At 40.0% G+C, this 27,015-nt stretch overlaps 1 protein-coding gene across 2 annotated transcripts; it reads left to right on the plus strand.

Moving 5' to 3' along the window:
- The first annotated feature begins 673 nt into the window (after positions 1-673).
- DCP2 (decapping mRNA 2) lies at positions 674-26,961 on the plus strand. Of its 2 annotated transcripts, none has more exons than XM_072860316.1 (11): positions 674-817; positions 8,909-9,060; positions 10,768-10,895; positions 11,307-11,405; positions 14,404-14,556; positions 16,226-16,338; positions 16,446-16,553; positions 17,324-17,447; positions 18,014-18,121; positions 19,872-19,923; positions 20,601-26,961. In XM_072860316.1, exons 1-11 carry the CDS (start codon positions 765-767, stop codon positions 20,765-20,767), a joined length of 1,257 nt encoding a protein of 418 aa, XP_072716417.1. In that variant the 5' UTR covers positions 674-764; the 3' UTR covers positions 20,768-26,961. The 2 variants fall into 2 exon arrangements, with proteins under 2 accessions (XP_072716417.1, XP_072716418.1); XM_072860317.1 differs by having other exon boundaries at positions 20,604-26,960.
- Positions 26,962-27,015: the final 54 nt, after the last annotated feature.

Below are 27,015 nucleotides of genomic sequence, written 5' to 3' on the forward strand. Positions count from 1 at the left end.
ACTTCGTGACTTCAGCCCAAAGCCTACATGGTAACGACAATGCAGCGCTGGAGGCTTCGTATTCCTCTCCAAAGCCTGCGAGTTTCAAAATGCTCCCCCGCCCCCAGCGAAGTTAACGTGTGGATGAAGAGGGTGAAGCAAAGCCTGATCTAGAGGAAACCGACTACCTCACGCGCGACTGCGGGACTGGCCGAGGAAGCGAAAACCGTGTAACGGGCCGCGTGTAGGCAGCGCTCAGCGCGGCCGAGGGCGGCGGGAGCTGCAGGGCGAGCGCCGGGGGCAGCCGCGGCGCGGCGTACCTCGCCTCAGCGGCAGCGCCCGCTCTCCCGCCAGCTACCGCTGGAGGCCGCGGCCTGCGCGGGCCGGCAGTAACCGGCTACCGCCAGCAGCCGCGATATCGGCGCTGCGGCTGACGTGACGTGCTGTAACGCGGCGTGACTCCCCTCGGCGCTCCGGCGGGCAGCCTTCGCCGCGCGCACGTGACGATGACGCCCCAGGCAGGCCGCAGCGCCCATTGGCTGCCTCCCGCGATCACCTGAGGGTCCCGTTCCCTCAGTAGCTCGCCAGCTGATTGGCTCGCCGCGTCAGGCCGCGCCGCCAGGCGGGAGGACCCCGGAGCGGCCGGCGCGAGGCGATTGGCGGAGGAAGCTGCCGCTCCGCCGCCTCCCCGCCCCAGTCCCCGCCGGGCGGGCGCCAGGGAGTCCCGCCCCCGCCGCTGTACCGTGGTTCAGTCTTCGCCGCGTCGGGATGAGCCGCGTTTCCCCATGGAGACCAAACGGGCCGAGATCCCCAGCAGCGTCTTGGACGACCTGTGCAGGTAGCCGCGGGGCGGGGGCGTTCCCGGGCCCGCCTCACGCCCGCGAGGCCCGGCCGGCCGGCGTCTCCCCCTTCCCCCGCGCGGCGGCCGCCCTGTCCTGTGGTGCCGCGGGCCGTCCGTTGCGGGGGGCGGGGTGGGCGCCGTCCCCTTGCCCTGCCCTCTCCCTCCCCCTCCCGGTGCGAGGCGCGCGATCGGGCCGCTGGGCCGGCGTGGCGCGGGGCCCGGGCTGCTGGGGGCTGCTCGGAGCGCTCCGTGGGCTTGGCGGGACTCCGGGGGGGGGGGGGGGGGACGACGGCAGGGCGGAGTGGGGAAAGGGGTGGTGTCTGTAGTCCCGCAGCGGCCGGTAAGCGGAAGGAAGGGGCTCGGTGCGGCTCCCGTCGTGCCTGTGTGGGGCTGCGCCCGCCTCCCTCACGGCTTCGTGGCCCAAAGTGCCGCCCCGGCGATGGAAGCTGGCCTGGCGCGGCGGGAAGGGCGCCCGCTAGCTCTCCTCTGCTGTTGGCACCGTCGTCAGAACCTGATGCAGGGCTACACCACTGGCGGGGAAGAAGCCGGGTGTGGAAGAAAAGGCAGAACATGGTTTGCGGGTTTTTGTTACGGTGTTCAGCAGCTCATGCTGTTTGGCCGAGGAAGGTGAAACTGCGTCGGCGGTGTTTGCGCGGGTGAAAGAAGAGTTAGAAGCATAAGGTTGATGTGATGTGTGTAGTGGTGACTTGATGTGATACTTAGCGTTCAGAAGTCTGGTTTCATTTAGAAGGGGTGGCAGGAAGTCCCTTCTGCTGATTTACCTCTGCTGGAAGAGAATGTTCCAGTGAGACAGAAAAGGAAGAACTAAAGGAATACCCTTCAGTCTGAAACTGTCCTCTCCTGCTTGTCGGTGCTTTCACAGTGAAATGGTTAGCTTTTCTTACCCTGAAGGCTACACATTTAAATTTTCATAACACACGGATTCTGTTTTCTCGGGAAGGGGGGAGGTGCTTTTTCCCTTTATGATCTCAGCCTCTGATCATCTGTGGTGTGGCCCTTTGGACTTTTTAATTAATCTATCATCCCCAGAATTTGATGCCCCAAACTGGATGTGGTATTTGACATGAAATAAGCCTTCTGTCTTACCACCTTGAAAGGACCCCTTCTGAAGTATTTATATACAAGAGGAAAAGGTTATTAGAGATGAAGAATAGTCCAACTTACTGGAATTACTGCTTTCAAATGAATGAAAATACTTATAAGCGAGAATATTACAGGAAGCTAGAACTGCTCCGCTCAGTAGTGTTCTGTTATGTATCTAATGCAAGAGTCAGAGTTTGCAAGACACAAGTAAATTTTAAATTCACCAAGCCTGGCCTGTGAAGCATGTTCATTTTTCCATCGTGTCTCCTTTGGGCTCCCTACAGAGAGATGGGACTTGTCTTTTAGATGCCTGCTCACATATGAAGTGGTGTTTAAGACTTCTTCAGAAAATCCAGAGGGGAATCACAATGCTTACAAACTGAAATAGCCTATTAATGCCACCCCTGTGGAATGACTGATAGAAGGGGACATGAGTAATCAGATCTTACATTGTTATAGGGTCACTTCCACTGTCTTACTGTGTTCCCCTGAGCTACTGTCGTCTTCTACCTTTGAAATGGTGTTTTAATTGTATGAATGTAGTTGTGTGGCTTTAATTAAAAAACCCCAAACCTTAGAGTGGTAAGTCAGGAGCTTGTAGTTACTGTCTGTCTCGCTCTTCATCTTTTCCTAATTCACTGTGTTGAATTAGGTGTTAACAGATCAGCCCTGCTTCAAATACGTTGCCTTGCTTGGACATGGACAGAACTGAAAGGAGCAGAGGAGTCAGGCTTTCCTGAGGGAAAGGGAGAAAGGATTCTGGTGTGCACTGGAGGAGTGACAGGGCCTGATAGGCCTTGGCTTGAGGGAGAAGATAAGCTATTAAACAAGTGGAAGATCAGTGTGCTGCACTTCAGGTGATTGGCCATAAATGGGTTATTAAAATATCTGTCACTTCCCACATTCTTCAATCTATATATGATATTAGTGGAAATTTTGGTAGAAAGAGCCAAGCAGCTTTTCATACTCAGCTACTGAGAAGATTAAAAATATTTTCTAGCACAACCTGTACTTTCTTTTTCTTTTTAAAAATTCTGTCAGCAAATAAAACTTCAGTACTAAAATAATTATAATTTCAGTATAACAGGTTTGGAAAGTTACAGGACCCATACAAGTTCTTTAGTGTCTTTTTGTATGAACTGTAGCAGTGTGAGCTGCAAATCTAAGTAGCTGTTAGTGAATTTTTAGGAGATGGCAAGCGTACACATTACTCTTACTAAGCTAAACAATGAAATAAATCTGCTTTCAAGTCAAGCTTGCCCAGTAGTTTGAGATTTTTATTTTTTGTTTAGTGGGATTTTTTTGGTGTATTTGAAAACCAAAATCTAAGTTAAAGCTTAGATGTCCACAAAACAGAACTGTTGGTTTTATTTGTATCTTGAGTGCTAGAACATCTGTCAGACTTCTACACTTTGTCTTTGGACAGGAGAATTTTCCTTTGTCCTGAAGCAAAAGGCCTGGATTCTCTGCTGAAAACTCTTAGTTGTTAACAGCTTGTGTACACAGGAGATGCAATCATCCGTGCTTCTCACTGCCATTTTACCTGCTTGATACATTTCCTTATGACAGAAGGACCACCGTGAGCTGGTGCTAATTCCATCACCATAATGCATTGCTGAAGTAAAATGTGTTTGGAATTTTACTTTAGGCTGAACCACTTTCTTTAGATTCCTCACAGGGGCTCCTGTCTAGGCAGAGGCTCAGGGAGGTTCCACACAGAGGCTACTCAGAGGCTCACGTGTAGGTCCTCAGATCACTTGCAGCTGTTGCAACTAATTCAGCCAATTAGTCTAAATAATAATTCCACTGTTCAGGGCAGCTACAGCTGTTTTAATGCCTGCAGGTAATTCTCACAGCTGTTGCTAGCTCCAAAGGCATACAAAGGTGCCTTAGCTGGTATCTTAATTTTGTATGTCTTGAGGGGAGGGTGTGGTGGTTCTTTTGTTTGTTTGTTTTGTTTTGTTGAGCCCCATAGGTTAAAAAAACATGATGTACTGCTGGGTAACCTTTACCACATCAGTTATTTTATTTTTGCAATTGTGAGTTAAAGCTTCCAAGTTTTTAGGTGCCGTGCAGGATGACTGGATTTCTTTTTGTAGTAATCAATTTTGATCTTAAGTTGATAAATACTGTTCAGTTGTATAGTTAGTTGGGGTAAGACTCCAAATTCTTATTGTCTGTAGGGACTTAAAGCAACTCAGTTTTGAGATAACGTGGACTTCCAGGAGGGTCTGGATTATGTTCTTAGAGTAGGTTTGTGGTTTGATGTTACTTTTTACAAAGCTTTGCCTTCAGTATTTGTGTGATATGTATTTTGCTGAGGGTAAAGTTTGGCTGTTTAGTAGCAACTGTAGCATTCAGCATCAAATTAAGTTTTTAATTGGACAGGGGAAACTTAGTGTACCTATTTCTTCTGTGGGAGGGGAAAAAAAAAACCCAAGCCCTGCAGGCTCAATGTGTACTTGTCGATGTCCTCTCTGATATTAACCTTACTGTTTTTCCATGCTGTGAGCAGTAGAATATATAATAATTTCATATAGGTTATAGCTAAGCTTAAATGTAGAATTTTTAATGCATGTTACTAAAAATTCTCTTGCATGTTGGCTTTATTAAATCAAGTACATTGGATGAACGGCTCTCAGGCCCTGGGCTTTGTTTGTCCTGTGGACCTCAACATATAAAGTTACCCCTGCTGTAATGGGTATGTTCAGAGGCAAACGTTCATGGCTGACTTCACAGAATCTAATACTGAAATTATACAGCACTGAAACCTGTACTAGAGAATCAGTATAAGCTAGCTCTTAAAGAAACCCCCACAAACCCGAAAAACAACAACAAAAAACCCAACCAAAAAAACCCAAAACCCACAATTTTTTCCAACCATATAAAATAACAAGTAGGCTTTTATATTCAGCTGTAGAGTTCTGTGTGAGAATTGAGTATAAGTGATAATGGTGGTGGTGATTATTGTTAAATGCTTTCATTGCAAAACCATTCTCCTATGGATAACAAAAATAAGATTAAACCGACTAATCTAATGCACTTTCATTTAACTTTTTTTTTTTTCCAAGCTGTCACAGTTTTTCCCTGCTGGTAAACTAAATTAAGAGACTTCTACCCTTAGAATTCATATTCAGAGAGTAAAATGTTACACCTCCGTTCTCATTCAGAGTAAAATGTTACTTGCCAGCATGTGAAAACAAGTTGAAAGCTAAAGCCACGTACATAATGTCTTCAAACATTTATTGAGTTCCTAGGCTGTTTTAGAATCACACAATGCCAGGATACAATTATTGTAGTTCTGGTGAGTTATTGTGTGTTTAAGGTTCAGTAGTAGGACCGCTCTGACCCATTCTGTTAAATAACAAGTCACAGGTATCCATGTCATTTTTTTGTCATGCTGTCTTGTGCTACCAACTTGTTCTTTACTGAATAAATAAGTGGAGGCACAGAATCTATATGGAGGTTTTGGGGCTCCTTGGTGCTCTCTTTCTCCTGTAAGCAAGTGCTGTTACCCCATCTTTTGACTTCAGGACTGTGGTGGGTTAACCTTGGCCAGCAGCCAGATGCCCACCCAGCCACTCAACTCCCCCTCTTCAACAGGATGGGGGAGAAAATAGGATGGAAAAGCTTGTGGCTCAGGATGAGACAGGAAGGTTGCTTACCAGTTACCATCATGGGCAAACCAGACTTGACTCGGGGAAAATTAATTTAGTTTGTTGCCAATTAAAATAGATTTGGAGACGGAGAAACAAAGACAAAAAAATTTAAACAACACCTTTCCCTGTATCCCCATTTTTCCCAAGTTCAACTTCACCCCTTCATTCCTGACTCCTCTGCCTCCTCCCAGAGCAGAGAAGGAGGATGGGGAATGGGGGTTGTGGTCAGTCCATAACACTTTGTCTCTGCCGCTCCTTCCTCCTCATGCTTTGCCCCTGCTCCAGCCTGAGGTGAATCCTATGGGCTGAAGTTCCTTCAGGAAATACCCATCTGCTCCGGCATGGGATCCTCCACAGGCTGCAATGTGGACACCTGCTCTGCCACAGAGCACCTCCTCTCCCTCCTTCTCTGACTTTGGTGTTTGCGCTGCTGTTTCACACTTTTTCTCTCTTCCTCTGCCTGTCTGGCATTTTTGTCCTTTCTTAAATACACTTTCCTAGAGGTGCCACCATCTTGGCTGCTGGCTTCAGCTGTGCCCTGTGGTGGGTCTGTTGGAGGCAGCCATGTCCAGCACAGGGAAGCCCTGACCTCCTCTCAAGGGAGGCCACCCTGCAGCCCCTTGCTGCCAGCACCTGGGCACCTGCACCTAGTACAACCTAGAGATGCCTGTTGTTAGCACTTCAGTCACTCTAAGTAACTTAGGAGTTAACTTTTTGATTAATAAAGTAGTGTTCTAGTTGGTTTTGCTCTCATTACTCTAAGCCTAATGCTGGCATGTTCTCACTCCTCTTTGGTACTACTTCTACATATTGTATCTTCAGATTTATGTTCAGCTGCAGTGCTGGGGCAGGAAAACATCATCAACTAGTTGTAAAATAAAACAGACTTTTATTTTTTTACCTTTAATCTACAGCAGCTTTATATGTAAGGGCTTTTTTCAGCAGTAACAGAGCCTTCAAAAAGAAAGGAGCAGTTGGGAGGTGGTATTCTGAAGAACGTCTGCTTCTTTAAGGGTATCTGGTCAAGGACCTTTTTCAATGTGAAAACAGGATAATAAGAAAAGGAGGAAGCCATAAACAAAACGTACAGGGACACAAACCTGAGGGAGGAACGATAAGGGAGGCGGTGATGAGAACCAAACCTGGCCGCTGATTGATGAGGGTGTGTGGCGATGTGGGAATGTTCATTCCAGCAAGTTTATCTAAGCAGGGACCTGCTCCTGGGAAACTAAGGGGGAAATGAGAACGAAAAATATACAGAGACAGACCTAAGAAAACAAAAGTGGAGACAATGACAAGAAACAAACCTGCCAGTCACACTAATTGATGGGCTATCAAGAAACCACAGGCACCACTTCCAGGAAGATCAGCCTGGCCTTTGCATCTGATAAGACTGTAAACCAGGGGGGATCCCACGCACAGGGCTGGGAGGGGTGCGGCAGGGGAAGGGGAGCAGGGGGGGACAAAGCGGGCATAGGCAGAAAGGGGTGTAAGAGGGCTGGTTGTGTGTAAAACTGAGCCCAGTTTTACACTTGTCAGTACACTTGTCTGGCTGAGCCTTTTGCCCAATTGCCACAGTCTGTCCTACCTTCTTACATCTTCTTATTAAATCTTTTCTTAATTTTCTCGCTGCATAATCTCACTGTCTACCCCGTGTATGTGTGTGCTGCAAGGATGAAGTGCCAGCTACTGATGAGAGCTATGCATGTGAGTGGACAGGGTGTCAGCTCCTGGAGTGAGGGGGGATGTCTCAGTGCCAGCTACTTGCGTGGGTGGGGGTCTCGACTTCCAGGCTCTGGGGTGGGAATGGTGAGCGTCCTGAAAACCGGCTACTGCAGGGGAACTGTGTGAGTGAGGTGAGTGAGGGGCAGAGCGTTGGCAATGGCTGGAGCAGGACTGTGGGTCACAGCCCATGTGCCTGGTGCTGGCTGATGAGGGCGTGAGTGTCTTCTCTTCCCCAAACCTATTGTGCATGTGTACTCACTAGCAAACTTCAAGCTGGACTGGCCAGCGAGGAAGGGACCTGTGTGATGTGTATGAGGGCCTGGGATCTGGGCGGGGGTATTGGGTGGACAGAGCGAGTCGTGCTGGTACCTGGGGGGCCTGTGAATGTGCGTGTACTTGTGAACCTGGAGAGCGTCAAGTGTGTGCCTGCACTAGAGACTTTCTGCCTCTGCCAGCCGAAGAAGAGAAGGAGACTTGGCTCTCTGTGCTTGTGTTTTGTGTGAGTCCTGTATGTAGGTGCTGTTGAAGGCAGCACCGTGTCAGTGGTAGCCTGTGTGACTAGCTGTGTTAGTATCCTGTGTGTGTCTTTGTGTGTGTCCCTGGGACACATGCTGGGCTTTGCTACTGGTTGAGCCTGCCAAAGAGAAGGCAGCAGCCGTGTCCCTCAGCCTGGGCAGGGACCCCAGGGCACCGGGCTGGGCTCCAGCGGCCAGGCAGGAGGCAGTCCTTGGGCAGAGTGGCTGGGAGAGGCAACGCTTTTGACATCCCTTAACAATTCATACTTGTCAAATTTTATGTAAAGATGTCTTAAGTCCTTCTGGTTCTGGCAATGATATTATGTGGTTTTGGAATTTGGCTGGTGGTACTCAGGAGTTGAATGTAAAAGATCTCTGTCAAATGGGTTAAGTTCAATGGAGTGGATGACCTTAAATTTCTAAAAAGAAAATTCTGTTGATCTTACAAATAAATAAATAAGTAAAGCTGCTTTTGCTTAAGTAAAATAAGCTATCACACAGTGCTCCTTACACTTACATCTCTGGGACTCTATATTTGTGTGCCAGTATCTGAGCTAAAGCATAAAGTAGACTTGAAAAATAAACCAATTGTCCATGTTTCAGACTGAGAAAATTAATAAGCTTGTATTGAATTTTAAAACCTACATAAAATAATAGTTTACTGTGATTTTAAGTGAAAATACATAGCTGTGTTTAGCTTGTGCCCAGAAAAAAATGCATTGACATCTGTTATCAGAGTTAGCAGATGTTCTTTACTAGACTTATAAAAATGCTTTCATTCTTATAATATAGCCATTTACGTAGGATGTCCTTGCCTTCCCTGTTTTCACAACAGTTAATTTCCTTAGTTTATTATAATTGAGTTTTGTGAAAGAACATCATGATCCATTCTCCTTCTTGACTTTAAAAGTTGTATTTTACTTTGATGTGAAAACCTTTTGCTGTCCAGACCACCAGGAAGATCTGGTGGTCTGTTGCTCTGTGCTAATGGATTGGGAATTCCACTGTTGCAATGTATTTTTGTTGTTAGATTTATTTAAATTGATAGATTTGGCTAATCTTACTCTTTCTTTCTTTCCTGGCAGCCGATTTATTTTGCACATTCCAAGTGAAGAGAGAGACAATGCAATCAGAGTGTGTTTTCAGATTGAACTTGCCCATTGGTTTTACTTGGATTTCTACATGCAAAACACACCAGGATTACCTCAGTGTGGGATAAGAGACTTTGCTAAAGCTGATATCCTTTTTATTACTGATTGTTTTCTGTCTCAGTGGATAAAGTGCAAACTGAATATTGTTAACGAAATTTCATACTTGCAGCAGGAAAATGTCCGTTCATGTGTTAGCAATTAAAAATTAATATTGCTAGGTATGTGATTTTATCTGTTAATTGCTTCCATAATTTTGTGGCATCCACAAAAGAGATGTTTCTCAGACTGCAAAAGAGCTATGGAAAACAGGTAATTTCTGATCTTTGAGGATTTTTCCTCATGGCTGCACTTTGGCAGACTAGGTCAGTTTCAAAGATGAGCTGTTAGAGCTCTTCATGGTGTTTTGTCTCCTTAATTTAATGCCTTTCCAAGTAAATAGTGACATAAATGTTAACTTAGCTGAAGGTGGTATGTGTTCCCCCATGGGCAGTGGTATGTACTTGTTGGAAGTACGGACAGTTGCTCCTAGAAGCAGTTCTGTTGGTAGGGGAGAGGATGCACTTTTACTGAATTCATGTGGTTGGCCTCTGCTTTTTTCATTGCTTACAAGGGCCGCTGGAATGTACACTACCTAGTCCTTGCTGGAGAAAACCTTGTGACTTTCATCCAGCAAGTGTTTTGGTTTTAACCTTTTCCCATATGTTCTTGATGTGGGATTGGAGTATTTCTTCTAACTTTCATGATAATATTATCTGTGGTTTCACTATCCAAAATGCTTCGTGATAACATCTGTGGTTTCACTACACAGCATAATTCTCTGTTAGTTTGATAACAGACTTACTTTGAAACACTACAGCTTTAATTTTAACAATAAACTGTAAAAATATGATAAATTTCTGTTGCTTAATATTATGCAGTTATTTTTAATTTATTTTAGGTATTTTAAAATTATAAATGTATTTTCAGACCAACAGAATTCGTCTAGTAATTGTAGGCAGTGCAGGAAAAATACAATGTAATAGATACTATTTGTTCATTACGTCTGTCCCTCTCCAACTCACATTTGCCAGAAATATTAGTTCTGCTGCAGTGTCATATTTTTAAGTACTCTGCTGTGGAATATTTTTTATTGGTAGCATAATTTTATATGTAATATATAATACTAACACTTTCATTAAGGACTTGTAGATTTGCTTTCAAAGTTTTAGAGTTATAAAGGTTGTTCATGTTTTCTCTGCATGGTGAGTTTTGGTAAAGTGTATTAGAATTTAGATCTCTGTACCTTGATGCCATTAAAAATATTTTTTTTCAATAGTAAATACTTAAGTACAGATTTTGTACCAGAGTCTAACAAATGCTTGTGGGAAAAATTTATCTCCACTTCAAGCAGGAGATGAAACTGTTTTTGTCTGTTTGTCTCGCTTCAAAATGAAAAAATGTGTTTAAGAATAATACATATTCAAAATAACTGTTATGTGGATACTTTTTATTCAAAATTAGAGGAGACCTTCTTTCAAACAAGCAGCCTTGCACCATCTTTTTTCTTGTGTGTGTGGTTTTTTTTTTTTTTTAATTGGCTTGTATTAGAATTACCAAATTACATGATGCTTTCTGACCTTTACAGTTTGGTAATGGATTATTCATAATATTTTTTACTTCCAAGAGAATATTTATTGAAAGCACTTAAGGTAGGGAAGGTGGTTATTGTAAATGTTGAGTGGGTATGTTTTGTATGTCTGTGTGTGATTTGAAACTGGATGCTTAAGTTTATCTCCCTTAACATGCCGCTGTACTCTTCAATCACTGCCCTTTTTTACTGCCTCAAGGTGAAGATGTACAAAAGGTTTTAGATGAGTGGAAAGAATACAAAATGGGAGTGCCAACTTATGGTGCAATTATTCTCGATGAGACACTTGAAAATGTAAGTATGGAAATAGTTGTGAAGGGCTAGTTGTGAAGGATGGCATATGCTGGCAGAAGTAATCTTTTTGTTTACATTTTTTGTCTGGAGAAAAAAAGAAGTGCTTCAGATTCACAAAGACCTGAGAGTTACTCTGCGCTGTTGAGTGTGTACAGAAATATAATATGGGAGACAGTAAACACACTTCTACTTGCTTTCCTACTCAGTTCTGGTTTGTTTTTTTTTATTCTGAGTTGCACGATCCCATAAAAAAATTCACAGTTCTTGCTAGAACACAGAAAACCTAATGGGTTCCTTTCTCCAGGCTGAAGTGTCTTTTTGGAGAAGCAGGGGATGGTGAAGGGAAGACGTTTAATAGAAATTGGTTAGAATAGTGGGTGTTTGACAGTTGCATTCCCTTGTATTTTGCAGGTTCTTTTGGTTCAGGGCTATTTAGCAAAGTCTGGTTGGGGATTTCCAAAGGGGAAAGTAAATAAAGAAGAGGCTCCTCATGACTGTGCTGCTAGAGAGGTAAGTTATATTTGATTCCCTTAAATTTAAGCTAAAGAAATGAAATTTTGCTGAGAGCAGGATATATGCATTAGATGAAAAGACATTTTACTTGGGTGTCTCTTTATTGAAATCAGGTAAACAAATAGTCTATTCTTGCAGGAGTCTTCTGCTGTAGCTTTTAGTATTTTTCTGAGTTCCAGAGTGATGATAATCAAGGGTTATGTAATTTAAAATCACTGTTTCATGTTTTTAATTGTTTTGCACTAACTTGCTAAGTTACGTGAATACTATATTTAAAGTTCTCTGCTGAACTATCAATTTACTTTTAAGTATTATTTTTGGTGCTTGGGAAATCTTATGTACTTTGTGGCTTTTGGAATATTAATTTCAAGGGCCACCATAACTGTAAAAAGGTAGAAGAATGGGAATTTACCTTATGTACACTGGGCTATGTAAATAGGCTAAAGAATTGAGTTGGAGGTTGTAGAAGATTATGTAAAAATTGTGAAGAACTTTACTTTCTGAGTATGTAATATGGACTTGTAAAAGCAAAATAAGGTGTTAGATCTTAACATTGCACTATTATGCGATGGGCACACATGAAATATACTTTCATGTTAGCAGTTACTGATCTCTGAGTGAAGAACATTAGTTGTATAATATCAAATGCTTGCCAAAGAGCGAAGCACCTGAGCTACAGATACAGTGGGCTGTCATTGCAGAACTCAAGGGCTGGGGAAGAATGAGCAGAGACTTAATAAGGTTAACTGGATTATTCAATGCATGTCTCTTCCCCCCCCACGCATAAATAGCTTGTTCAGTTAAACTTTTACTAGTCAGGTGCTTTTAAGTTTGGTCTAAAGGACTGAACTGAAGGGAGAGGAGACCATAAAAATATATGGACCACAACACAGTGGACAGGACAAACTAGGCATAACTGCTTCAGGAAGGAATGACGTGAAGTATGCCTTCCTCTTTACTTCAGGTTACACTAGCAAAAGCATTAAAGTGGGCACAGTTATAATGGGAAAAAATATTTTGATGGTGTTTTTAATTTGGAGAATTGATTTAGATTACACTAGTGAACAACACTGTTGCTATGATCTTTTTCCATCAAGGTAGATTGTCATTGTGGATAAACTGGCAACTTCTTCAGGGCTTACATGGCCAGGAATCAGGCTGTCTGTAATATTTGTGCATAAACCTTTTAACTGCTTTTACTGGAATCAGCGCAGGTCTAAAACCATAAACTGTATCTGTATAAGCTCTAATTGAAGAGGTCTTCACTGGGCAGTGCCTACACAGTTCAGTAGTATTTCAGAAGTTGATGAGGCCAAAACCATACTAAATGGATGATACTCTTGGTAAAAGGAGTTTCTACAATGAATTCACTGAAATCATCTGGAAAAATCATTTAGGGAGGAAAAACATGGGTGTTAGTAGTAAGAGTAAGTATGGAGGAAAAGCATATCTTCTCTTTGAGACAGTGTGTGGTGGGGTTTGGCGGGGGGAGTGTTGTTTGGTTTTTTCCCCTTAAACTCTGCTGTTCTTAATGTAGTTAGATGGGAAAATGGCTTGCTTTTTATTTTGATATAAGAGGGGTTGTATGTGCTAATTTGAAGACTAACTGGTCAATTATTTGCTTTGTATTAAACATTTCTGTTTTTTTTTATATTTGTGCTTAATTTCCTCTGCATTTTCAAAAATGGAACTTATAACCATTTTGCTGATACCAATATATATATATATATAGGTATTTTGCATAATGTATTTTGAGTATTTCCTGCTATTATTATTTTATATGCAGTTATTTGGTTCTGTTTTTCATTATACGTAGCCACAGGAGATGGGGGTTGAGAAGAGGTTTTACTGAAGATCCTGTCCCTCCTTTTAATTCTAAATCTGGTCTTTAAAAAATTTAACTGAGGACTTCGGCCTTTGGATTATTTGCAGTGGGGCACAATAACCTTGGGGTTAATATCCAGTGCTATGAGTGATTGTTCATATGCATGTTTCACTGTCTGGGCAGAAATATTTTGGACAGTGGTATCAATCCTGCATGTTTTCTGGGTACTTGTATTTCCTGTGGAGATTTTGAGGACTAGGTATTTTCTAAAAATGAGTATTTACTTATCAAGCTTAGAGGCATGATCTGATTTAGGTGTGTTTGACATGAATCTTTTTATATTATAAACCTTGTGTATTTGAGAATGTTGTTAAATATTTCGAAGTAAGGCTTTGAGCAACCTGATCTAGTGAAAGGTGTCCCTGCCTGTGGCAGGGGGGTTGGACTAGGTGATCTTTGAAGGTCCCTTACAACCCAAACCATTCTGTGAATCTCTGATCCTTTACTGCAAGACCATAAAATATGCAAAGAAAATGTTCCTTTAAAATATCATTGACTTTCTAGTAGTCTCCAACAGGTATAACACTCCCTTTTTTTTTTTTCTTTAGAGTATCTGACAATGCAGTTTTAAGTTTGTTTGTCAGTGTGAATGTGCAGTTTGAATTTTGTAGTAAAAGTTTTGCTACCCTATTGCTGGGTTTTGTTATGAACATAAAAATGATTATATGTATTGAGGGTAGAAGGTTCATGAAGTAGAAGAATTGTTGAAAGAGAAAAATTGAGGTGCAAGTAAACCTTGCTAGAATTTGAAGATGTCTTTACTCCCCAAATAGTAGTTTTTGCTGTGAATAAGATTTCCATGCATACAGCAGCATGGATTGAACAGCTAGAGACTCCCCATCCATATTAATAAATTGCTACATGAAGGTGTAATAGAGTTGTTTCAACTTTTATTACAGGTCTGTCTGTCTTAGAGAAATGTAAAGCATGTAGGATCTTAGATACTCTTTCTATTATTGAGCATATAGCTATGTGTAAAGGCTTGTTTTTCCCAGCAGTCACCTGCTTTCATGGATAGATCTGAAAAATAGTCATTCCTTCCCTTGTGATGATAGGTTCTGAAAGGATAAATCTGAATACATACACTGATTTCATCTGTATGCTTCTCAGGTGTTTGAAGAAACTGGGTTTGACATAAAAGATTATATCTGCAAAGAAGAATACATTGAGCTGCGAATTAATGATCAATTAGCACGGCTGTACATCATTCCAGGAGTTCCCAAGAACACAAAATTCAACCCTAAAACTAGAAGGGAAATTCGGGTATGAGTTATCTTGTTTGAATCTATAGGAACCTTGTTGTGGAGCTGACTTTTGAAGCTAATGGTCTGTAAAATAATGAAACTACCAAGCATGATGAATAACTCAAATACTAGGTACAAATGGCATCTCTGCACTGTAGGGTCTTGTCAAGTTCTTGCAACTCTACTGCAAAGACTGATTCTTGACCATCTGTCTGACATCTCCATTCATCATGAAAACAACATTAGAGCATGCTGTCAAACTATAATTCTCTCCTTTTCTCTTAGGTGGTGTATGTGTTAATCATTTCATGTTATTCCTACTTACAGCTGCATATATAACTATATATTCTTCTGAAGATGTAATTATTAATTGGTGGTATACAAAAGCCTACATATCAGAAGGAGAAACTAAGGATTGTATTCTCTCTTTCCTGGCTAATACCATCCAGACTTAGAGAATACTGTATTTTGAGGAGGAGGTTGGGAAGGGGACAGAAAACGGGAACTATTTTGGATGGTTTGTGTACCATTAGGCTTTTAAAAGGTATTGTGAAAGGAAGAAGCAAAGAGTCAGGTAGTAGACTTCTTGGAAACTTTGTTCCTGATATCCATAATCTTTGAAGTTTGAATATCTTTCTTGTATTACAATTCAGTTTAAAACAGCTATCCCCATATTTTTCATGCAGATGGTGCCACTGAACAGGGCATCTGGCTTTCTAAATAGGAAAAGGTACTTGTAGTTGACTAGACAGGAATCTCTTAATTTCCTGCATTTGAGGAAATTTACTTCAAAATATGAAGTAAAAGAAGATGAACTTAGAGGTTTTTTAAAATGTACAGTAAATACCCCCCTTTGTACAACAGTGACCGTCTGCATGGGGGTGATGATGAGTTCTTACAATGACAGATTTTTGTCTCCCTGCTGAAGCACCGTCTTCATCTGATCTAATACAACCAGGCATGCCATTTTTGTATTCCCTGTAGAACTATATTGAAAACTTGTTCAATTTGTAACTTCTTTCCATAATATCTTACCTGGACCTGGGGTTTTGGTGCTAAGTTCTGCAATAGAAAAGCTCATGTGCGTTCTACACTGTGTATATTCAGAATTCCTGATTTCATTCCCCATTCTGCAAAGTATACAGTTTTAATAATTAAAACTATAATGTATGAAATATAACACAAATCCTATCTTTTAGCTGTGTTTTTTTCTTTCATAACAAAAACTGAAACTTACTCTGCAAACTAAATCCCCTTCTTTCTGATAAACTTTGAACTAGTATTGGTGGTCTAGTTTTGATGGCATTTTAAATAAAAATAACAAGAATAGTAGTGGCTTTGAAAGTTATTTAAAGCCTCTACCTTTATTTATGGCATTCAGTGTGTAGTGGTTTGGTTGGTCAGTTTTTGAAGCCCTTATTCAGAATTTAGTTGCTGGATAATACCTTTCATATTTTAGGTGCCATATCTTGCAATGAGTGTGTGCTGTACCATCTGTTACTCTGTAGTTGCAGTCAGAAGAACAAGCCCATTGTTACTTAACCTTTTGTGAAAAACCTTGTTGTGTCCGTTACTTAAAGCCTTCCACTGTAATTTTTTAATTAAGGGAAATTGTGGTTGATAAACATTTGTAATGTTCTGTAAGGCTACAGTTGTGGGTATTTTGATTTTATTTCTTGTTTTTGTAGAATATTGAGTGGTTTTCCATCGACAAATTACCATGCCACAGAAATGACATGACCCCGAAGTCCAAGCTGGGTTTGGCACCTAACAAATTTTTTATGGCAATTCCCTTCATCAGGTATGTCTGAGATGAGGCAAATGCTAGGCCAATGCCTTTCAGACAACTTTAATTTCTTTAGATTTGTTTTAGTAAGTAGATATTGTTGCACTTCTCCTTGCTCACAGGCCATTGAGGGAATGGATTTCCCGAAGGAATGGGGAGTCCTCAGATAGCGACAATGGATTTTCATCTACAGGGAGCACGCCCTCTAAGCCCAACTTGGAAAAAGCTAGGTAAGAACCAGGTCAGTTTAACACCTCTATATCCTTTCTATAAAACATTGGTCATACAAAGATGCTTGTCCTTTCTCTGAGTATTCGTATTACAGTAATAGAATGGGTTAATAAAAAAAAAAAAAGCTGTGGGCATATCTCATAGGACTGTAAATAGGATGAGAAGTTAGTTAATATCATGATACACTTTTTTTGGTAAATTCTCACACGTGTCAGAACTGAGATAATTTCTTGAGTCCTGTCTATGGGAATCCAAAAAACAGAAGCTAAAACAAGTAGATAACTTTCAATGCTTCAAGTTCAATGCTTTTGGCACTTCCACAGTGGAAAAATAGGACTCTCTAAAGTAGGACTGTAAAGTCCTCTCAGAAGTAGCTATCTAGATAAAACCTGTGGGGGTCAGTAGGGGAACAAGTTCTGCTGGCTTTTGATTCAGCTGAGCTAAAAGAAGTAGACCAAACTTTAAAACATGTAGTCCCAAAGTGAAGGCTGTGCTCCAGTAATATGAGTCAGGTCAGCACAAACACTGACAACAACAGGACAAATGCTAATGTGGACCTAGCTTGCTGTCTATGCAGAACATAGGTTTCTTACCAGCAGGCAAAACAAAGTTGGGTGAATGCAGTGAGCATTATTACAGTTTCCACACTAGGTTACTTAAGCTTGTCTTCCAGGTTGTTCTCAAAAAGCAGAAAATTCTTTCATATTTCTCTTCAGCTATCAATAGGGTTGAAGTTGTGTTGTAGACTCTGTTTGTTTTCTTGTACTAGATCCAAACTTCGCTGTAGTCAGCAGGTGTTCACAGATGGCTTTTCAGGAGAGCAGTGGGTGAAGCCAAAACAGCCACAGAAGCCATATAATCATGCTGAAATGTCTGAAGTTTTGAAAATAAAGGTAGGTTGTTTCTTAGGCAAACATGTATCTGGGCTATTTAAAACAGATGTCTTTGTTCATAAAGGTTCCTCTCTGGAATGAAAATTTTATCACCATAGTATGCAAAAATAAAAACCATGGGGAAAAAAAAAAATCTTGTGAATTCTCAGATTTATCTGACATTAGAGGTGGTGAGTATCAGGTGATAGTTGTGTTGTTTCAGGTATAGATAGCAATTGCTACTCACCATTTTGGTGTCCTCCATGTACCATTTTGAAATATTTTGGGTACCACTAGTATATATGCATCAGTGTATGGGAACTCACTGAACTGAATTTATTGTGTAATACAGTGTCTGTAATAGTGCAAGAGAGAGTGAGTAACAGCTGATGACTCCTTGTGACTTGAGTGTATGTTTGGTTAGTTTCAGTGTGCTTCAGAAAGTGCTGTCTACAAAAGATACTGTTGACATGTTTTGAGGTTATCTGGAGGAAAGTTTTAACTAGTAAGTAGGAAGTGTCAGTGCAATGATGTTCAATGCTGCCATTTAAACTCTTCTCTTTACTACATTTTGGACTTAATGGCAGAGTCAGAGCTTGAGAAGCAATGGCAGAAAGCAGTATCAAGACACTTGCAGCCAAAAGAAGCGAACAAATGGAGTCCACAGTCAACCCGTTAAGCAAAACCTTACCTTGGTAAGAAACACGCAGTGGCTGTCTCGTTAACAGGTTCCAGTAATGCTTAACAAATGTCCAGGCCAATGTCCTGCTGAAAGAAAGTAGAGTGCATATCTATCAAAAGTATATTTGATCAGAATATTTGGTATGTATTTGTAGAAATATGACATTTCTTACCTTGTATGCATATACATCTACAGACAAGCATACTAAACTTCAAAGATTGCATTTTGGAAGTAAGTCTTATTTTAGCACTTGAAAATTTGTTAGCTGTTTCTGTAGACAATCCTGCAGCTTTCCAGGTTCCTGTCACGTAATAGCCTACTGTATTATAAGTCATAATAAGTGTCATAATAAGTCAGTGTAGTACATGTCTTATTTATTCATGTGTGATATATTATTGTAAGCATGGAGTTTTGTTATGCAACAAGTGGATACAAAGTGGTAATGCATATGCTTATTATTTCCCTTCTCTCTAGCAAAAATGTTGAGATGCAGACTTGACTTGCATGCCAGAATCTCATATAATTTTTTAATCATACAGTAGAAGTACAGCAGTTTGTAAATTCCAGTATGACATTCTTGGTTTGTTACCTTTTCCTTGCAGTAACTAATTGTCTTTGTCCCCACAGTTCTGCTGGCTGGGAGAAGGCTCACTGAGATCTCTATCTTTTTTTAATATAATGTCTTTTTGACACCCACCCCACTTCCCCCCCCCCCCCCCCCCATTTTTATGGCTCTCCAATTCTACTTTGTTGGCTCTTGTGCAGCAGTGAGCTCCAGTTCTCCATGCAGCTCAGCTGGCTTGTCCAGGCTTTAGTTTTTCTTGTTTACTGGCTGTAAGCTAGATTCTTCGCATTCTGACTTGTGGTTATTACCTTCTGTTTTTCATGTAAAAGTGCAGAAACCATAAACTCTTGTCCTTTAAAATCCTCACTGTAGCAAGAAATGGTTAGTTGCATTTGGGTCTGAGAGTAGAAGAATGAAAAGTCAAAGAATTGACTGCCCAGAAATTTGTCCGTATAGAAAAAACTGTAACGGGAATCTGTAGGATCTTGATGGAAACAAGTGGAACTGTTAATACTCCACAGTTACTTTGTAGATGCTTTACAGACTTTGCTAAATACTTCTGTGGTGTTTCATTTGCATTTTCATGATTGTCAGTCTCTTGAAGTTTAAATATTTCATGTCCCAATGATAATTTTCTAATACAGTTTGGAGGCCAGGGAACTCTTAATTCGCAGAGTGCAAAGGGCCATACTTTTCTCTGTATTTGTATACTTGCAGCAGCATACCTGGGGCTAAAACTTAACTCTTCCCTGGAGAGTTCTGAGTTTGTGTCTGTAACGCATCCTAATTTAATTGGCAGTAGGAGCGTCTTTGCAAATATATTTCCCTTTGCTTTTTGGAACAGGCTTATGCATGTGCAACTTTGATTCCACTTTGTTTATGCAAGACCTTTCCATCTTAAAATATTTAGAAAGTACGCACAATTTTTCCCTAAGAGAGCCTGCATTTTAAAAATGTTTTTTTGACTGTTAAAAGGTTGCATGCTTCTGAAAGACTTGTGGACTTGAAGCATGCTTACTAGATAAAGTAACATGACAGAATTCATGCTGAGTTATAAGTAAAATAATTCACACATCAGGAAGTGTGTCAAAGCAAATATAACCAGCATGCCTTTTAGCTGATGCTTAAGCTATACCCCTAAGAAATAGAATGCCGTTTCTTTATGAAGTGTGTAATATATGGTCGTTCTCTTAACCAGAAATGTGAAAAAAGGCTTAATCCAAGAAGACTTCAAGATAACTTTGAAACAGGCAAGTGCAGTCTGAATTTTCATCCATTGTCATGCGTTACAGGCTAATGGCACCTGAATAATGATGGCTGAGGGTTTTTCCTTGTGTGCTAACCTACCAAATGTTATAAAACCATATTTTTCTAAGGCAGTCTGAGGTTTTTTTTTTTTCCTTTTGGTTAACTTCATGTGCTGCTTCGTGTTGGTTTTGCAATTCTTCTCCTTAATTACTAAGACTGTCAGACTATACCAGGTGTCTGAGTAAAAAGTAACTGAAAGCTGGTTTAGGAAAACAGCATCTGAGTCAACACAATGCTGGTAATTGAGTTGGTTCATGGCTTTCTGTCCTGCTAGTAATAAGCTGCAGTTGATATTGGACTACTCTGGAGAGTGCACACAGTTCGTTACTTACTGCTCAGACAATAGGGCCATATTTCTTACCTCCTTATTAAGAAATGATTTGCAAAACAGCACCTTTGGATAAAACTGGCTATTGAAAGTGTCCCCAGATTGCCATGACTTAAGATTTGTTCTAGATGACTTGTAAATATGGCTGCCTTCTTCTGTTTATGACTAGACATACAGATTTTGTCATAAATATTAATTGAATATACATTTGAGGTATGGCTTTGTATTGTTATTGATACTCCTATTGATAACTATCTGTTTAAATTTTTTTCATTTTTTTTTCTCTTTAAGCAGATGCAGCATATGAGATGTGTTGCTCCAGTGAAGACCCACTGCCCGAACACGTAGAGGGACATTCTGTGGCATGCAGTGGCCATTACAAATTTGCTTTCTCATCAAGAGCTTTCTTGAGTTTCAAGTTTGACCATGATGCCATAATGAAAAGTTTTGACCTCTGACAGCAAACTTACTAGGAACAAAAATCAGACTTGCCTGTTGCAATTGAGGGGGTTTCTTATCCAGCCTTACTCTTTCTCAGGAGTTTTTTTGTTTTGTTTGTTTGTTTTTAAATGCAATGCAGGGACTGAGTGGTGGTTTGGAAGGGTTTGTTCTCTTTGCAGTATGGGAGTGGCATAGTCAAGTGTTGCACTTTAAATGCAGTATAGCCTTTGTCCACAAAAGTACCTTTCCAGTGTTCAGTTCACTTGTTCCTAGCTGTGCATTAGAGGGCATTCTTTTTTCTTTGTGTTTTTTTTTTTTTTTTTAAACTTGCTGTGTGTTTTGTAGAATGTCATTGACTTTTTTTAACTGTTGGAGTATACCAGCTTGCTAAACTTTAACTGCTCTGATGTAAATTATTGGACTTGTTAGTCATTATTGTGTAGTACATTGCAATATTATGGCAGTGGCAATGAAACTGATTCTCAGAGGACTCCTCTGCCCTAGTGATTTTGAAACCAAGTTGCACATTTCAAACCTAGTCTCGGCCCGTCACCCTTTCTCTGTCCTGGTTGCTTGCCCAAAATACCTTCCCTCCTTCACACTGATAGTTTCTGTTGGCGGGCGATCAGTAGTACTTGGAGTCAAATCTATAGCATGTTGACTTCTTGTACCTACGCTGCCTCTGTCTTTAGTAAGGATACACAACCTGGGTAGAACTTAGCCATTCAAAGTGTCTAGCTTCAACTCTTATGCACTGTCGCCAGCTTGGTAAGAAGTTGCAAAATTTTGTGTTATCCCAGTTGCAGCTGCTTTCAAAAAAGAAAAACTTAAACTTTTGTCTGTGAGAGGTTACTTGTGTAGAATTTATCCTGAATGTAAATAAGCCTCTGTAGATCTTGCTGAGGAGGAAGGCAGGTGCATGGATAATAGAAGTCATTGTGTGACACTAAATGGCTTAATCAGGCTTGCAATAACTATTCTAAGGGTGTCCAGTATTGTATTCTGTGCTGTTGTCCTCAGATCTCTTGTGTAGTGTATGCTCTGTATATATCCAGTAGTATTGAACTGCACTTGCAGTTAGCATTTAAATAATATAGCCTCAGTTATTTTCAGCTACAACACTTTCTTAGTAAAAATATCAAAGACTGGGGGGGGGAGGAGGGACACAAAAAACAGTAAGAGTTGAGGTTACGAACTGTTAAATCATTTTCATGATTCAAATTAAGGGGTTTTGAACATGTGCTTTGCAGTTGAGAAATGCACTGAAATAATTTGTCACAGCAGCTTGTGGTAGCAAGCATGTTGTCCCAGATCTAAAAATGGACTTCTCTCTAAAATAAAGGTGAGTAATTGGTAACTTCATAGGTTGAATGAACTATGCCCTTGTCTCATCACAGTGTATGCTCATGCACTGAGTCTTTATGCAACTCATGTGTCATCCAAAACCAAAATCCTGGTCTTCCTTCAACTACCCTACTTCGTCTACCCTACCTGATCTGTTACCTAGTGCTTTTCCTCAGAAATAGCTTTAGAACTATCTCCTGGTTTATTTACCTGCCTGGCACCAGGTGATTTGGAACTCTAATGCTGTAATAATCTTGGTGATGGCAACGCTGGACTTCTGTATCAGTCAACAGGAGAAATGGACTGCAGCATTTCCTCCTTCTGGAGGACAAGAGTCCTGAGGGCCTTGTCTTTCAAGACCAAATCGTGAAATAGCTCAATCTAGCTTTGTCTCACTTTGTTTAAAAAAAAAAAAAAAAAGGTATCCAAAGGCTGTTGAAAACAGTAAATGGCAACGAATAGTAATTGAGAAGGTGGGATAATGCTGGAGGAGGTTATGTGGTTATGTTATTCAGCTTCAGGTGAAAACTACTCTTTAGTTACTTTAGTGCAAGTAGTTGATTTCCCAGCAGAAGTGCCTTTACTCATGGTGAGGCAGAAGTTTGTATTCATATCCTGAGGCTGCTACTGCCTTTGGAGTTAACAAGACTCTCCTAAGGCATGATTAAATATCAGGCTGTGGAAATCTTTAATTAGTAAGTTGACTTTTCAGAAAATTACAGTTATATTTCATCTAGTGCTCTGTGAAATAAGGGGGATGTTGATGAAACAATGAACTTGGAGCTTCTGTCAACTGTTTGGGAAGTCATGTCCCAGACAGAGGAATTCTTCAGAATGAAGCAAGTTTGTCCTATGAATAGGAGACGCCGGGTACTCTCTATATTCACTGGGTCATTTTTTTTTTTTTCTTAGTGAAAGGTTGGTTCAGTCTAAGAGGAATTGGTTGCTTCATTAAGCAACCCAAAGTGGGGCTTATATATATGTCATGACTTTAGTAAATCTAGCCTTAATGTGAGTTGCAAATAAATGTGATAAATATGCAATAACTTACTTCTTTGTATAAGGGTACTGTTTTTTGTAGTAGCATTGCTTTCTGCTTTCTCAGTAAGGTTTCTAAAACAATGTAAGTGTGGTGGCATGTGATCTACCTTATGGGTTCCATCATGCCCTGCACTTGGAACATTTTGAATTGTTTACTATTGTTTATGTTCTTATTTCACCATCCTTTTATAATTAAGTATATTTCTAAGTTTAGAAGTACAGTTTACATTATCTTCTGTAAAACAGTGAAGAAATAACAAGTGAGATAGAGAATTTAGTTCCGTGAGTTTTTATTTTATGGGAGCTAGACACAGAGAAACAAGAACTGTTTGCATGTCAGACTTGAGAGCTGATCTCAAGATACTTGAAAAACAAACATTGCTTAATTTGAGAATGCTTGCCTGTTAGGGGTTATTCAGAATATGAATGGTCATTCAGTGTTCTTGAAATTAAAGAACTCGTGGAATAAATAAATGTTCAACAAAAAAACAACAAATGTGTGGGTGCTGGGAATCTAGTACTAGTTTGCAGTTTCTAGTACTACATAAACTCCCTTCTTTAGTGTGAGATTTTTAGCATATCTCCTTCACAGAATGCTCTAAACTTTGAACTCGGACTGAAGAGTGATCTGCCTAACTGAATGACGTATGTTCTGTGCTGAAATGCTATTAACTTCAACTTCTTAATGTGCATGCATGCTTTTGAAAGTAGCTGTGTCTTATATAGTTTGAAGTCTGGAAACAGTGGTACTGGGAAGAAGAGGGGAAGTAGCTTTTATTTATTGCACAATCAAAGTATTTTTTTAACACAATGTAAATTCTTTAGACCAAACTTGCATAAATAGTTTTGAATAAAATTTTGGGGCTAGTCACTGTTCCAGGCTTCTGTGCTGTGCTCTAACCCTCCTGATTTAATTTGGTGATTTGAGAACAATACTTACTGTGTTTTTCCTTTACCTACCTGTGGCTTTTATAAATGTAATAGTTCTTTCAAAAACGAGGCAGGCTTCGGGTCTTGCTATTCACAACAACAGACTTGCTCTCAGATTGTAATTTCAGATAAGAAATTATTTTTTCCAACTTTTACTTACTGTAGTAGAGTTGCTTTTGTTGATTTGCAGTTTATAGCAACACTCATGTCATTCTGGTGTGAAGAGCAAGAGTCTACATTAAGAATACAAGCTCTAATATCCTGTGGTGCAAGACAGCACTGCTGCTCCATGGGTGACTGGCTGTCTAGTTGTTGGGTCAGTGGGCTGTTTAATCCTCAGATACCTGTTTTTTATAAACTCTGAGCAACAGAGTTTTTTTCAGAGGTAAGGTCAGGTGCCTTCATCTTTTAAATTAGGAGGCTATACTCTAAATGTGTTAGGAAGCTCAAAGTTATTGAGAACTGGTAGAATAGCCTCTTGTGTTGATTTAAAATCAGTTTATTTACAGAGATTGTCTTGCACTGTAAATGTTAAATAATCTGGTGCTTATACATGACTTCATAATTTCAGATTCTTTTTGTTATTACAATATTTCAGCTCTTGAAGCAACCAAATTATTTAAGATACGGTAAATTTCTACAAACTAACTGAAGGTGCTTTTACAGTAAATTAGGCTTGGAAATGTCACTACTCTTGCATAATAGGTTTTTGTTCTTATGCATTTATAGCAATAGTGTAGTTCAAGAATGAAAGTAGGCTAAATGCTAGTACCTGCACTGTTCTTAATCCTGTACATAAGCACTGATAGATGCAGTAGGATTTGTGCTCTGTGTGCATTTCACTGTTTCAAGTAGATTGTGAACTTAAAAGGAAGACTATGTAGCAATTACATTGGCCATATTCAAGATCATACCTGAGGAAGTATTCTGGATTAGTAGTAGTACATTAAAATTAAATGCTTGGGTTTTAACTTGTCTTTTCATTGAAAATGTTAGATTTAGCGAGACATAACTTATTGTATAGATTCAGCTTTACAGAAACCCTTATCTTTAAATTGTTCTCAGCTCTGGGATACTTCTGGGAAGTAAAAGTGTCTTCAATTCCTCCGTCAATACTTCCAGGAAAAAAAGAAAGCTTGCTTTTAAGTAATTATCAAAATTTCACTGGGTATGGAATGTTTAAATTTGAATAGGTCCACTATGAAATTTACTGAAAACACTGTTTAGTATTTTGTCATTGTTAAGCATTTATATTGTTGCTCAGAAGAACTAGCTTCTAGTTTCCATTATGGGTTACCATTCAGTGTCTTTAAGAAAATGATTACAGCTCACAGAGCATTAATCATTTTAAAACAAGGCATTTATAGCTTTTTAAGAATATAGATATTGCAAACTTAGTTCTCTACAACACACTTCCCACTGTGAGAAAAACTTACTTTGCAAATTTTTTTAAGCATTTTTGAGCAAAATTACTGAACTAGGGAGATGAACCATTTATATCGTACTGGTTGGGTACATATTTTTGTTATGCAGGAAAAGTATGCAAAACTGCATGATTAAGAGCTCTCAGCAAATACTTCTCAAGCCTATACTTAAAACAGGATCCTTAAGTAACTTTAGTATGTCCGCATGGCACTGCAGTATGTGGAAGCTGTACTTTAGCCCTGAGGAGCAGTTTAGCTGGGTTTGCAAGGCACTTCAACATTAAAAAGCAAAACAGACTCCACAGAAGAAGGTGGGGTTTTGTTCATTAATTTTGGCATAATGCTAGATAGCTGTATGTGTTCCAGGACCCAGGCTGACTCAGGTGTTGCTGCCCAAAGATAACACTTTTCTGTGCAGCATTGCATGCCTTGCAGAGAATAGGGAGCCAGTGTTTTTTTATATGGCTCATGCATGAAGGGTTATGTCTTCCTCCTGTTTGTTTAAAGTTCAAGAACGTGATCTTTTCCTCACTGGTATGTAAGTAAGTGGCATATCGGTGCTACTTAAGTAGAAAGTACCTACAGCTAATAGGGTTAAAACCATGTAAAGTTACAGATTTTATTCAATTTCCATTATGTAATCTTGAAGAAAGTTTGCATTAGTCAACAACTCTTCAATTTTAGTAAATAAAATCTGTAACTACTTGTAACATCTGTTGTACCGATGATTGTGATTTTGTTATTCACTGATTCAGAAACTGAAGCACACCATTTAAGAGGCTGTGACTAAACTGACATTTTCTTCTATACTGTAATTTTTCTCTGTAAAATTAAATGACTTTATACATAAACTTACTGAAGTACTGAAGTATGAATATAAGCATTGCTGATCAGTGTGAAATGTAAAGCCTGTGCTGCTGGTACAGGTTATTCTTTCACTGTAGAATGTTTAAATGTTGCCTTAAGCCAGTCAGCAGCACTGATCATATATAGTTCCAGGAAAAGAAGTATTAAAGTCAGTTGTAAAAGTGGACGAGGGGCCCATCAAACACAATGGAAAGCAAAAAAAAAAATTTTAAAAGGTGTTAGATGTACTGGAGAAAGGAAGTATGTGAACTTCAGTCAGTGCTTTTAAAGTATTTATGAAATAGCGATTTTTTTTTTTTCTCTCCATCTAACTTCTTATTAAAAGAACTGGATGCGTGGAAACAGTTTCATATGTGCCCTTCCATTTCTATAAAGTGTTCATTGAAGCTGTAGAGGGTTTGTGGCAAGTACTAATGTTCTTGAGCTCAGCTAAACCCCGTGATCAGATCTCCAGTGAGTTCTTACCAACTTTTCATGTCCCTATTATGGGAACTTTCTGACAGTGTCATACCATCATAACTTATCTTGGAGTGTCATACCTCAATAACAGTGTCATACCTCAATAACTTATCTTGGAGAAAGTCTTTGTGGTACCTTTAAGCAGACCCATTCAACAATAAGATTATGTTGGTATGGTAAAGCAACCCCTGAGGCAAAGA

The sequence above is a fragment of the Ciconia boyciana genome, chromosome 4 (assembly GCF_034638445.1).
Source record: "Ciconia boyciana chromosome 4, ASM3463844v1, whole genome shotgun sequence".
Taxonomy (NCBI): Eukaryota; Metazoa; Chordata; class Aves; order Ciconiiformes; family Ciconiidae; genus Ciconia; species Ciconia boyciana.

Bases quoted from the DNA above. Each gene is read 5' to 3' on its own strand.
- DCP2 (XM_072860316.1), top strand. From the start codon at position 765: ATGGAGACCAAACGGGCCGAGATCCCCAGCAGCGTCTTGGACGACCTG. The intron at 14,557-16,225 runs GTATGAGTTATC...TTGTTTTTGTAG, and splicing joins AAACTAGAAGGGAAATTCGG to AATATTGAGTGGTTTTCCAT. The intron at 19,924-20,600 runs GCAAGTGCAGTC...TTTCTCTTTAAG, and splicing joins TCAAGATAACTTTGAAACAG to CAGATGCAGCATATGAGATG.